Source organism: Panicum hallii, chromosome 1, assembly GCF_002211085.1.
Source record: "Panicum hallii strain FIL2 chromosome 1, PHallii_v3.1, whole genome shotgun sequence".
Classification (NCBI taxonomy): domain Eukaryota; kingdom Viridiplantae; phylum Streptophyta; class Magnoliopsida; order Poales; family Poaceae; genus Panicum; species Panicum hallii.
Window position 1 is genome coordinate 45,697,913 of NC_038042.1, and position 14,420 is coordinate 45,712,332.

At 50.0% G+C, this 14,420-nt stretch overlaps 1 protein-coding gene across 1 annotated transcript; it reads left to right on the forward strand.

Annotated features, from left to right (window-relative positions):
* The first annotated feature begins 3,931 nt into the window (after window positions 1-3,931).
* Window positions 3,932-5,235, forward strand: LOC112877349 (SNAP25 homologous protein SNAP33). The gene is made up of 5 exons (XM_025941647.1): window positions 3,932-4,310; window positions 4,414-4,510; window positions 4,611-4,732; window positions 4,839-4,936; window positions 5,081-5,235. The coding sequence occupies exons 1-5, from the start codon at window positions 3,948-3,950 to the stop codon at window positions 5,178-5,180; spliced, it is 780 nt and encodes a 259-aa protein (XP_025797432.1). The 5' UTR covers window positions 3,932-3,947; the 3' UTR covers window positions 5,181-5,235.
* Window positions 5,236-14,420: the final 9,185 nt, after the last annotated feature.

Below are 14,420 nucleotides of genomic sequence, written 5' to 3' on the forward strand. Positions count from 1 at the left end.
GGCGAGCCGCTGGGGGTGGAACTCGGCGTCGGCGTCGGCACAGGAGCTTGCCCGGCTCTGCAGCAGAGCTCATGCATGATGCTCTCCTCGTGCTGGGTGGAGCTCGGCACAGGCGAGGTCTTCGCGGGGACGGGACCGGAGTTCAGCGCAGTCGACCGCGTCGTGGGCAGCCTCCAGCGCGGGTGGACGGGCGGCGGGCGGAGCTCGGCCTCGGCTCGGGGCGACTGCAACGACGCCGTAGAGCGCGGCGATGGCGTGGAAGGTGCGGTCCTACCACAGCGGTGAGTTGTTCACATCGTCCTACCAGGTGTCCAGGGCCGCCGCCGCCACCGCCGAGGACGAGGCCGCCATTGCCGCCCAAACACCAGTACCCTGGCCTCCTCCACGGAATCGGACCGAGCGGCAGAATCAAATTAAATCAGATCAAATGCTAGGTTAAGCGCACGCTTAATATGAAGCAAACAGAAGCGTGCGAGCGATTGGAAGGCCCGAGCTGGAAGTAATCGAAATCCGTCGATGCGGATTGGTTGGGATCGGGGGAGATTGGAATTCGTTCGCTGCAGAGGCGAGAGGAGGCTTGCCATGCGGTGAAGAAGAATACGAGACAGGCCAATCCCCAGCGCGCTGCCGTGAACCCAGTGTATGGGCTTCGGAGTGTTTTCAGCCGTCCATCAGAGGATCTGTGGATGTGATGTAGCAGGCATGTTCACGATGAGTATGCTGGCGGGGCTTGGTCCAGCTTGGCATCGCCATCAGGCCATGGTGGTGCTGTCTGGATTGTCCACTAGGCGAAGTCAGTCAGACAGAGGCCTGGCCTCAGATGGAATCGAATTTTTTGGTGGGTTTGACTTGTTTTGTGTTGTTAGAGCAATTTTGAATTGTGGATCAAATAAGAAATTCTCGGTTAGATTAGTTTGCACTTAGGATTTGGATTTAAATGACATGAAAGGTCTGATTGTTTGAATGGGAATCAAACGAGAATTCTCGTATTTTTTATATAAACGTGGTCACCATACGGTCTGGACGAGCTGGGTACCGTTGTGATTCTTAGAAAAGTTAAGGTTTTTTTTTTTTTTTGCAAAATAGCCAAAGATAAGGCTGAACAACACGCGCTCGTTTTCACCCGTGAAGCGTGGAGGGGAGGGCTATCTTTACTTTTTTTCTTGCTCCTGTTCTATGGCATTGCACATTTTATTACCTTCGATTTACTTATATTTCATGGTTTAAACGGTAGGATGCGCATCGCGTGCCTAATGTTCTAGTATATGTAACTAGCATGTACCCCATGGCTCTACTGCTGGCGTAATCTACAACAGCAGGTTGCCTAAATTTATCATTCAAATTAGCAGCGAAGAAATTTAAAGGGATACGGAAGTGGGAAGAAATTCCCATCAAATTAGCGGCTGGATATAGATTGCGAACGAGTTTGCAAAAATCAAAAAGTCAATGTTTTTTTCCTTTAGCTCTTATTCTCATCAGACATTATTTTGACTTATAAGACAACTTACTTCATCAGCAATTTTGTGTGCATTCGTGGAACCATTTATCACAACATGAGAGGGTGTATCAGCAAGTGGTATACGTGAAAAGAAAATAAAAGCAGATACTTTCTACTCTTTCCGTTTCAAAATGTAGTTCGTTTTAACTTTTCTAGATTCATAGTTTTAGGTACGTATCTAGACATATGTTATATCTAAATGCATAACAAATATTATAAATTTAGAAGAGCTAAAACGACCTATATTTTAGAAAGGAGGGAGTAACACCCAAACTAACATAGAAGAAATTTCTGAGGCCTACTTATTACACATCTCGTACCAACTTCAGGTTATATTTTCAATGGCAAAGCCCTTATTGATCACATTCCTTGGTACAACCTTAAGGGTGTGTTTGGAATGAATCTCTGATACTGAAAGGACATAGATCAATTGCTTAACCCTGCTAATGTGAGATGCACTCTTCTCAAACTTCGCTCACAGTCTCAAGTGAACTAAAATATCTCAGTTATATCTGTAACAACAGGCTTTTAAATTATCAGTGAAGTGTGATCATTATCCCTGTAAGACTCAGGCTTCAAACATCACTATCTTATACTCCCACCGTCCCAAAATAACTGATCGTTCAGCATTCAAATTTTATTATGAAAAGAATGTTCTTTTAGCTTGTAGGTTCATCTAATTAAAGCAATGTCAAACACCAAGAAAAAAAATTATATAGAGAAGAGCATGGAGCCAATCAAATGCTTAGTAAATGTTACTTTTGTGGTTACAATGCATTTGCATTCATTAGGGATCTAGAGAATCAAATAAACAGCATGGTTTTCAATCACAACTGCTATAAATAATATGGGGTAAAAAGATCATTTCTCTTTAATGTGTGAAATTTTCTAAACGAACACTTATTTTGGAACAGATGGAGTAGGTTTCATTTCGATATTCTTGGTTTATTTGCCCTTTGCACTTGGCACGATACCAATACGAAAGGAAAAAAAAACTCCTTTTGGCAAACTCATCACATAAAAAAAGTTCAGGATAATTGTACTGATCACTATCATCCTCGCGAAGTTAAACCCGGTAAACTTCCATACTCTCACTGATCCCTAACATTCTTGCAAAGAAAAACCTACATCACACATCACTGACACAAATACTAGGTTCCAAAAGCATACTAATTTTATTTTCATAGCAACAGCGTGTAATACATATTGCTGAATCGGATATAATCATAGAATGGCTGCCAAGGACTTGGTAGTGGAGTTTTTATCACTTCGTGATGTGCTTAGCTTCTTCATTTATTCATGATTTGGAAGAGTGATAACAAATTGAGAAAGGTAACAGTCGCACGAATTGGATAAATCCAGAAAAAAATAAGAATTGTCCTGCATAAATAAGTAAAACAATGAAGCAAAAAAGTAATTAAGTTAACTAACTCTGGATCACTCTTGTTGAAAATGAATCCTTGGGAACAGCCTATTCTAGCCTTCTAGGGCTAGATTACACTATAATTTGGTGATTAATGATGCATACAAAACTCTGCTGAAAAGTCATGTTCTTACAAGAAGAATAAAGATTTGCACCTTCCAAGTTCCAACAAAACAAGAAGAGCATGCAGCTCCTGAGGAATAAGTGTGGTTTCCATGCATGTTTGCATGATCATTACAACACGTGAGAAATTACATGATAAATGTTCATTCTACAATCCTGGAATTCCATTTAGCCCCCGTGTCTCAGCCAGCGGATGGCTTGTGTAAACTTCCCAAAAATAACAATAATTTCAGTTATTTTTTTTAACGAAATGGTAGTAAATAGCGCTCTATATATAGCGAGAAGGCATCGCAAGCAAAGGAAGTTCACCTCCCAATTGCCAAATAAAAGCACATTTCTTGCCTCCTCTTTCGCTGTCCAAGGAGGAGGAAGAGGAGGAGAAGGAAGCGGCGCCAAATCTATCTGGTTTGATCAATAGCCCGGTTAATCTGTCGGTGCTGCTTTGTTTGCCGGATTTGTGATGCTTTCTTGGCATCTCTTTCTCGAGTTCTTTCAAAGGTTCCTGGTGTATCGATGTCGTCTTGCTAATTGGATGTTGAAGCAGTCGAATTCAGATTTATGTTCAGTTTAATCATGCTTTGACCTGCCCTTCTGAATTGTCAATGAACAGCAAGCTTGCAACGAGAATGTTTACATGTGTGTCATTTAGACAATTCAAAATCTGAATGTTTTTCTTTTTATGGTAATGCATAATGCAAGTGCATGTTCCCATATCATACTACCGAGCTGCATGTATTAGCTAATGGCCAATTGACAAAAAGGCTAAGCAAGCAATAGGGAAAGAATTTTGTGTGATGACGCCAACTAACTTTCTCTGAATTTGTAGGAAGCGAGGAACTAGGGAGCTGTCCCTTCGAAGCGGGCAGTCTCTAGCTCGCTAGCTTTACATTGCTGACGGCAAAGATGCCACGCGGCGCCAAGCCCGCGGCTTCGTCGAAGCCGAACCCCTTCGACTCCGACTCGGACTCCGAGTCCCAGCCCACGAAGAAGTCGTCGGCGGCGTACCAGGCCCCCGCCGACGCCAAGAAGCGGTACAAGGACGGGTTCCGCGACGCCGGCGGGCTGGAGAACCAGTCGGTGGAGGAGCTCGAGCACTACGCGGCGTACAAGGCCGAGGAGACCACCGACGCGCTCGCCGGCTGCCTGCGCATCGCCGAGGACATCAAGCAGGACGCCACCGACACGCTCATCACGCTGCACAAGCAGGGGGAGCAGATCAGCCGCACGCACGAGAAGGCCGTCGAGATCGACCAGGACCTCACCAAGGTAAGTGCGTGCGTGCTCACAATGGCATCAGGTGTGAGCAGCTGCCGGCAGCCCGTGCTGTCTTTGATTGTTTCTTTTTCTTTTTTTTTTTGCTCGGTCGTAGAGCGAGACCCTTCTCGGGAGCCTTGGAGGGTTCTTCTCCAAGCCATGGAAGCCCAAGAAAACGAGGAAGATCAAGGGACCTGCCGAGGTGTCTCGAGGTATTTACTGTGATCCTGCACTGACAGTGCCCGAACCATGCATGTGTGGGTTCTTGTTGATTTGAACTGTGCCTGTCAACTTCGAAATGGAATGGATCAGATGACTCCTTCAAGAAGAAGGCGAGCCGCATGGAGCAGAGGGACAAGCTGGGGCTGAGCCCCCGAGGCAAGAACGCCAATCGCCAGTACGGCGAGGCCACCAGCGCCATGGACAAAGTTCAGGTTCGTCAGTGCTCTGCACGCTAAATGCGGCGTCATAGGATCAATGCCCATAGAAAAAAAAAAGAGAAACAATTCTAACCGGCAGCCATGTTTGTGAGACCGGCAGATCGAGAAGCAGAAGCAGGACGACGCCCTCGATGACCTCAGCGGCGTGCTGGGCCAGCTCAAGGGCATGGCCGTCGACATGGGCACCGAGCTTGACAGGTGAGCTCGTCGTCTCCTTGAGCTGTCGAACGAAAGTAGATCAGGATTGTGTCATCTTCTCAACAATCTAGGGTCTTGGATGGCAATGCTGCTACTACTACTATTACTGACGAACTGTCTCATCGTGCTGACCAAACATTTCAGGCAAAACGAAGCGCTGGATCATCTGCAGGATGACGTGGACGAGCTCAACTCCAGGGTGAAGGGAGCCAACCAACGTGCGCGCAAGCTGGCCGCCAAATAGGCCGCCTCAAACAGCGTGGCAGGGGAGCTTTGCATTTCTTGGACTTGATTCAGCATGGCAATAGGAAAAGAAAACGGTGTACAATCACCCCACTGGGTACAGGTTCTGGTACCGGGTTTTATTTGCTTGTAACGTGTATTGCGCTCCATAATATAGAGAGCAGCCTTTTCGTTCAGAAAAAAGTTTTTTGTTGATCAAAAGTATGTTACGTGTTTACACAATGTCAAAGGGGTCGACCCAATTTTAACTAGTAGTTTTTTACGAAACATAATGCAGACGCAAACATTCACACCTATTGTTAAAAGAACATACTATTATGAAACTACTTTAGAAACACATGTACTAGTATGATTTTCAAATATTCAAACTCAATACATGGTAGGTACCACCTCCGTTCCAAAATATAGATCGTTTTAACTTTTCTAGGTTCAAAAATTTTGCTATGCACCTAGATATATATTATATCTAGATACATAATAAATACTATGAGACCTATATTTTGGAACGGAGAAAGTAGCTTATTATCATCGAAGTTCAAATTTTGTGGGCGGATGAAGATTTTATAACACATGTTAAAGATAAATTAAGAATAACAATTATTATATATTAAGAGTTTTAATGATTATGTTCAAAGTTTAGGAGCATCTAATACTAAATAAACCATAAAGACATATAATGGTATAAAAGTTATGATGTATAGTTAGCGTATGCATTTGTGCAAAGTGCCACTATAAATGCCAACAGTAGAGAAAAATGAGGGAATATCAGATAACTGCACACTAAAACCATTTGCACTCAAATTATGTCCCAGCGTTGCCCCTATTAAAACACTCTCTTTGTTGCGTTGATGTTAACAAAGAATGGAACTCACCCAATGAAATGAAAAAGATAGCTGCCTTTGCCAAATACTCCCTCCAATGATGGATATTCAACATTTCAAACATGATTTAGTTTTCAATGTGTGTCTTTGATAACTATTTTCCATTAGGATGCATTTATATTTTAAAACACATTACAAACGACAAATTTAATATTGTTTTCAAACTGTACTTTTTTTGTAAAAAAAGATTGGACAAAGTAGTATTGATAGTTCAGTCTGCCTGCAACAGCATTAGCTATACAGAAAAATTTTCCATGCTCGTCTAAATCTTCAATCGTTAATGGCTAAACTTTGTAACGGGTCCAAGAACCCAAGGTTCTCAGCGGGCCCACTTCCTGCTAGCACTTTGGATAGCCTAAGACCGGGTATGGATTAAACGACCACCCTCCTGGCCGTGACTTTCTCCAGGCCGCCCAGGACCACGGTCCCGACCGGCCGGCCGGTCGGCAGGAGTCTCGACCCGCGTCCCCGACCAAGGGGACGGCCAGGGTCTAGGTCCGTACCATGATCCTGAACTGAGGCACCAACCGGACTCCACCTCGCACGTGTCACTTTCCCCGACTGACGAGGTCGGGGGTCGGCCGGACCTCGCGCACTAACCGTCCCCGGGAGTAGTGCTGAGTCCCTGGGAGCGTGCTGAGGATAAGGGCGGATGCACCAGAGTCAACTATCTTACAGGGCTAGCCACTCCCCACACAGGGGTTACAACCCGTTACTACCACTACAGGGGACACTATTTTACCTGGCCATCCTTGCGAAGGGACAGGATGCAACGTCATCACAACGCAAAGGGCACGCCCCCATCATGCGCCATGAATGATAGGGCATAACATTGAGGACGGAGCGTGACCACCATACTGTACCTACCAGCTCACGCCTACCTCTCCGATTGGCAGAGCACGACGCACAGGGATAGAACAAGATGGCCACTCCGCGAGATGTGACTTGGACGGTGGCCGCCCGAGGACTCCGACAGATGGAGTTGGCAATCCCGACTGATAGAACTGACGACCCCGACCAGCGAGGCTAGGAACTCTCTCTTTACCTACTTTCTCTACCTCTACTTTCCTTGTAAAGAAGACCCCCCTTGGACTATATAAGGGAGGGTTAGCCGCCTAGGAAAGGGGACCGAAATTCAAGAGATTCATTCTCTACTCGAAAGCTTGTAACTTCCCAACTCTCACGAGCACCTTGGCTCAAGCAATACATCCGACTGACCCTCGACTGGACGTAGGGCACATTTGCGTGAACCAGTATACATCTTGAGTCATTGTGTGCTAGGCCACCTCCGATCATGACGCACGATTCACACTTCGAGTAGCTTTAGCTGCCGGCCATTTTCAGAACTGACAGTTTGGCACCGTCCATGCGGAGGACATCATGTGTCCACTATCCCGGCGATTTGATGGCCTTCGCCTTCGACACCTCCAGCCTCACGAGCCTGTGTGATACGATTCACTTTGGCTCTTTGGAGTTTCCCATAGCCCCGTGCACTGGGCTGTGGGCACCTCCCGTCTTCGCGCCTTTCCATTCCTGCCGCCTTGGAAGCTTGGACTTTGTTGCCAATCACCTCGGCACGCTTCACCTCCGCAGGCCACCCCTCTGATGTCACCCGAGGGAGACACTCCCTCGAACGGGCTGCAGGCTGACCTCGACACTGAGGCACTCGCGTGTCACATGCTCGGTGCCAACCCCCCAGCGAGTGACGTGGACTTGCTCCTGTTCTCGCTGCGCAACATCTTCCACCAGCTCTCCGGGGGGACTCGCTGTCCCCACCGCGCTCACCGCGTGGTCGGTCCCCGTTTGGCCTCACCAATGCCGCGAGCGTTTATGCCAGGGAGCTCCAAAGGGCCATACTGCAGCCCCCGCTCGCGACCAAGTTTGTGGGCATGACGGGGTATGGTCCCGCCTCATTCCACGATCTCTTCTCTGACGATGACCTCCTGAGCGAAGGGTCAAGCGTCGGTGACCTATCACCCCTTGTCTGTCCCGCGCTGTGGGAATGCACCATGGCGGATGTGCAAAGGCGATAGCCGGTTCCGGTGGAGACCGAGGATACGCATACCCCGCCAGACCCATGCGCACAGGCCCTAGCTAATGACCTGGCGGATGACGAGGACTTACGCCACCGGTGGCAGCACCCGCCGCCATCCACGTCGGTGCACACCCGGCGCAGATCTGAGCCGAATGCTCGTAATGTTGCGGGCGGCGCGCGTGCACACGCCTGTCAAGTTCAGCAGGCCATCGTCGCAGACGCCAGCGGCCCTCCGCAGTTTGCGCAGGCCGGGCAGAACATCACCGCCGCAGCAGTGCTCTTGCGCAACCTACCCGAGCTTGTGTGCCCTCCACAGCAGGAGCTCCACCGCAACATCCGGATGTTGGTGGAGCGTGCCGCTGTGCAGCAGGCAGAAAGCTCCACGTCACGCCACCAGCACGTGGCCTCCTATCCAATCGGGGGGGGGGGAGGGGAGGGAGGGGGGAGGGGGGCAGGCTCGCAGCCGCCAAACCCCTTAATCCACCAGCAGCAAGTGCGTCCACCCTAGACGGATCGCGATGCGGCGGCTGCACTGCGCCCTGACCCGGCACCCGCCTTGCAGCACCCCTCGGTGCGTGGCCAGCTCGGGCCCAACTACGACACGCACAGCATCATCCACTCACGGCAACTGGCACGTCGCGGCACCGATGTCAACCGGGCTGCCGCGGACGCGGCTGATGCCCGCCAGCCTAATGGGGAGCACGAGGAGGCGCCTCCCAAGTGTGGCGGCTGATCGTGCGATCAGGATGGTGACCAAAGCCCCAGTTCGGAAAGCCCGGGCCTATGGGTCTTCAGTTGTCGCATCCAGAAAACACCATTCCCACCGCTCTTTCGACCGCCCACTAAAATCACCAAGTACACCGGGGAGACAAACCCCATTGTATGGTTGGAAGACTTCCGGCTTGCCTGTCATCTCGAAAGAGCGGATGTTGATTACTTCATCATCCAGTACCTCCCCATCTATGTTGGGGAGTACATTCAAGCGTGGCTTGAATTCTTACCACCCAACAGCATCCGTAGCTGGGCAGAGCTCAAATAGATCTTTGTTGGGAATTTCCAGAGGATGTAGGTGCGCCCTGGAAACTCCTGGGACCTCAAGAGCTGCAAACAGGAGCCTGGCGAGTCCTTGCAGGACTACAGTCGCTGGTTCGCCAAGCAATGCAATTCCCTCCCTGATGAAGCATCCGTTAGTGCGTTCCTCTTTGGGACCACTTGCAAGTCCCTCGTTCACAAGCTCGGCTGCCGGAAGCCGCGCACCACCCGCGAGCTCCTGGACATTGCCACGAACCACACCTCCGGCGAGGAGGCGGTCGGGGCGGTCTTCACCAATGGTCGGGCCAAAGGCAAGGCCAAGTGGGAGGACCAGGATGAGGGCCCCACCTTAGGGTAGGGGAAAAGGAAGAAGAAGGACCGGCGTCGTGCCAACCCCAACACCGTCGCGGCGGCTGACTGCGCGGGCAGGCGACAGGGCAGCGCTGACCGCTTCGAGCAGCTCCTGGAAAAGTCGTGCACCAATCACAGCTACCCCGTCAAGCACAAGCTCAAGGACTGCGAACTCCTCAAGTGCATGCTGGGTCAGCATAGCAAGTGCAAGGGCAAGGACCGCAATGAGGAGGCGCCAACCAAGGATGAGGGCGGCTTCCCCGAGCCGGATGGCTGCCTCATGATTTTCGGAGGTTTTGAGGATGACTGCTCCAAGCGTCAACACAAGGTCCGCCTCCGGGAAGTCTGTGCCACTAGGAAAACTGTCTCCAAGTTCCTTCGTTGGTCGAGCACACTAATCACCTTCGATCGGGGCGACCACCCTCCCAGCATCCCCCGACCGGGGAGCTACCCGCTTGTTGTCGACCCCATCGTTGACAACAAGAGCCTGACAAAGGTGCTGATGGATGGGGGTAGCAGCCTCAATATCTTGTACGTTGAGACCCTCGACGCCATGGGCATCTCGGGTCCAAGCTCCGCGCCTCCATTTTCCCCTTCCTCGGTATCGTCCCGTGCACGAGGGCGTACCCCCTGGGGAACATAGACCTGCCAGTCACGTTCAGTTACCGCAACAACTTCCGCACAGAGATCCTGATCTTCGAGGTGGTGGATTTTGAGGGGTCATACCATGCCATCCTTATGCGTCCGTGCTACGTCAAGTTCATGGCGGTCCCCAACTACACCTACCTCAAGCTGAAGATGCTGGGACCGAACAGTGTCATCACGGTGAGCGGCTCCTTCTAGCAGGCGTAGGCCTACGGACGGGAGCACTTCTGTTGACGGCTCTTAAGTACCATTTTTGGACCGTCAACTCCTGCATAAACACCGAAAAAACAAGCATCAACCTAGTGGTAGGGATTTATTACTAACCATTTCCACAAGTGTTGGTGAATATTTGTATGCAGCTCAATTAGAGGAGAAAACACACCTCAAGAGTAAGGAAACACACCCCTCAATCCAAGGCAAAAGGCGTTGACCAATCAGAGCGTGCCGTTCAGCCTGACATGCATTGAAGGGCCCACAGCCGAGGCGAAACTGGCTTAACTTCAGCCAAATCACCCAGAACCGTCATGAGGGCCCACCTTGCAGTCACCAAGCCAAAGGGTGTCATGAGAGGCGGTGAAAAGGGTTGGGCCGAACCAGTGGTTCGGCTGAACCAATTTTGATGCTGATCGAGCCCATCTTCCACGTGGCGCCTCCACAGCTCTTCCCAAGGTCAGTTCCAAGGCGCCTACGCTATTTTGCCGGCCGAGAGCTGCTGGTACACCCCTATAAATATGAGGGGAGGAGCTTACATTTGACACAACACCAGCCAAGAGAGAGCCTAGAGCCACATTCCGAAGGCAAAGCCTTGCCTATTTTGTGCTTAGGAAATAGGGAGAGAGTGAGGGGTTGTTCAATAGGAGTGCCAGGGTGTCGGCACTCTCATCCCAACTTGTACCTCTATGGATGCTGGCTTCCTTCGGAGTTAAGTACATTAGTATTTGTGATTTCTTCTTATAGTATTATACTTAGTTGCATGAATAGCCTTGTTCCTTTGCAATCATAGTATAGGCTTGAGTGCTTATATCTATAGTATACACTAGCAGTACTTATATCTAAGTGAGATCAGGTCTCTTTACTTGCGGGTTCGTCGCTCTGTATTTATACAGAGTGCTGTAGTTTGCTACGGGAGCTTAGTCGTAGTTAGACTGCAGTAGTAATCAATAGCGTAGATGTGGTGGCTAAGCTAGGGGTTATCCTTCGTTTGCCTTACATCCCACGGATTGCTAGAGGTAGGCCGTAGGTGGTGACAGCCCTATCGTTCCTTTGTAACCCTCCATGTTCGTATATAGCGTAGAGCTGTTGGCCGGAGTCGCCTGGCAGACCAGGAGTAAGCCGGTGACCGAAGTGAGTATCTTTAATCGAGACATCGACCTTTAACTTACCTCAAGTACTACATGAATCCTCTCTAGCCCTTCTACTCTATCCAGTGTTGTGTGTCCATGGACAGACTATAATAGAAGTTAGTGCACACACGTTTCCTCGGATTCGATAACCCTTGGAATACTTTGAGGTGAAAGCTACAACGGTAACCGTGGGCTTGCGGATTTATTCGTACATCGCTAAGATACCCAACAACTTCGAGGATGCCACCGCTGTCGCCAACTCTTCCGAGCTCAAAAGGCTCCACGAGACGGTGGTGGAAGGCGTTCCCGACCACAACGAGCCGACTCTGTCCAGCGCCTTCCGCCCGACCGAGGACACCAAGGCAATCGAGGTCAACCCCAACAACTTGACCAAGACCGTGCGGATCGTGACCCAGCTCCCGGCCAAATAGGAAAGCGCGCTCATCGACTTCCTACGTGCCAATCGCGATGCCTTCGCATGGAAGCCGAGCATGGGCTTCGTATCAAGCCAAGTTCCAAGCCCATGCACCAACGCCTGCGCCGTTTTGACAACGAGAGGCGCAGGGCCATAGGCGAGGAGATTGCCAAGCTTCTGGCAGCTGGCTTCATCAAGGAAGTGTATCACTCCGACTGGCCTGCCAATCCCGTCCTTGTAAAAAAGAAGAATGGAAAATGGAGAATGTGTCCCAAGGATCCTTTTCCTTTTCCTTTGCCACGCATAGACCAGAAAGTCGACTCCATGTCAGGAAGCGAAATCCTCTTTTTTCTGGATGCCTACTCGGGCTACCACCAGATCACGCTGAAGGAGTTCGACTAGCTCGCGACCTCCTTCATGACCCCGTTCGGCACATGCTGCTACGTCACAATGTCGTTCGGTCTAAAAAAACGCTGGTGCCACCTACCAGTGTTGCATGCAGAAGTGTTTTGCAGATCAGATTGACCCGCCCCAGCAGCCCGACCAGCTTGGGCCATAGAAACCCACGGTCGTTGTCTACATAGACGACATAGTGGTGAAAGCGCCTCAGCACGCTAGACACCATGTTTTCTAACCTTCGAAGGTTCAGCATCAAACTGAATCCTGAAAAATGCACTTTTGGGGTTTCGAAGAGGAAGCTACTCGGATACAAAGTGTCCAAGCACGGCATCGAAGCCAACCCTGAAAAAATCACGGCCATCGCCAGGATGGGCCCCATACGCAACGTGAAAGGCGTACAACGGCTCACCGGCTATTGGCCGCCCTCTGTTGGTTCATATCCCGACTAGGCGAGCAGGGAATGCCCCTCTACAAACTCCGAAAGAAGTCAGATACGTTCATCTGGACAGAGGAGGCTCAGCAAGCCTTGGATAGCCTCAAAGCACTACTAACCTCAGCCCCGGACCTCGTCGCTCCTGAGCGACGTGAACCACTCCTACTCTACCTCGTGTTGGCCAACCACGTGGTCAGCGCCGCTCTCATAGTCAAAAGGGAGGAACTGGATTGGATGCTTAAGATTCAACGACCGGTGTACTTTGTTAGTGAGGTACTCACCGAGACCAAGGCCCACTACACAGCTGCAGAAGCTCTTGTACGTCATGCTCATGGTGACTAAGAAGCTGCAGCACTATTTCACTAACCATGAAGTTACCATCATCACATCGTTCCCACTAGGGGAGGTCATCCACAACCGCGATGCTACGAGGCGGATCTCCAAATGGGCACTCGAGCACATGGGCTACGACATCAAGTACGTCCCCCGCACCGCCATCAAGTCTTTGGCCTTGGCCAACTTTGTCGCCGAGTGGACGGAGGTCCAAACCCCAGCGCCAGATGTTGTCCACGAATTCTGGACCCTGTACTTCGACGGTTCGGTTATGGGACCCGACGCGGGGGCCGACGTGGTGCTGATCTCGCTTGAGGGGAACAAGCTCCGCTATGCGATCGGCCTCCACTTTCCGGCCTCAAACAACATCGTCGAATACGAGAGCCTTATCAATGGCCTCTGCATCGCCATTGAGCTCGGAGCAACTGTAGGATCAAGAACACCGACTAGAGGGGGGGTGAATAGGCGGTTTAAAACTAAAACTCACAATACTAGAGAAAATTTAATTAGTAACACAAGAGAGTCCTATGTCATGCTACTACTATCTCTAAAAGGTTTGCAACCTAGGGTGACAAGATACAATTCAAGCTCTAATAAATTAAATTGCTCAAAGTAAAACAAAGATAAAAATGAGCAAGAGAGATAACCAAGCTTGACACACAAATTTATCCCGTGGTGTCGATGACTTGCCGGTCACCCCTAATCCACGTTGAGGTGGATTCCAAGAATTAACCGCTCCTCTATCAAGAACCTCTTGATCTTGAGCCGGCTAGAAACAAGGAACCGCTCCACACCTCGATTTCACTAGAGTTGCTCTTCACCACTCCGGCAAGGTGAGCACAAAACCTCTCACAACCGAAATCGGGGCTTCTCAACAATCTCCTTCAAGAAGCTCCACGAAATCACCTTCTCCAAGCCGTCTAGGGAGCGGCAACTCCCAAGAGTAACAAGCCAATGATCCTTGCTTGAAGATTCCCTAGTGCCACAAAGCTCAAACTCTAAATGCAATGCACTAGGAAGCACTCTCACTCTCAAAAATGCAAATCCTTAGCAAGTGTGTGAGAGAGAGGGATGTCTTAGCTCTAGAGAGTCAAGAATGCAGTCCAAATGGCCAAGAGAGAGACCCAAAGGCCGGGCATTGGGTATATATAGACATCCCATCAAAAACTAGCCGTTACAGTCTTTTCTGCGAGATCGCGGACCGTCCGGTTTCAAAAACCGGACCGTCCGCCGTTACAAGCCAGAGAGTCAACGTGCATTAAATGCGTGTCAGAACTAGCCGTTACAGCCCTGGCGGACCGTCCGCCCCCAACCGGCGGACCGTCCGCAGTTAAGAGTTCCACAACTCCAGAGACATGAGGGTCTCTGGAACAC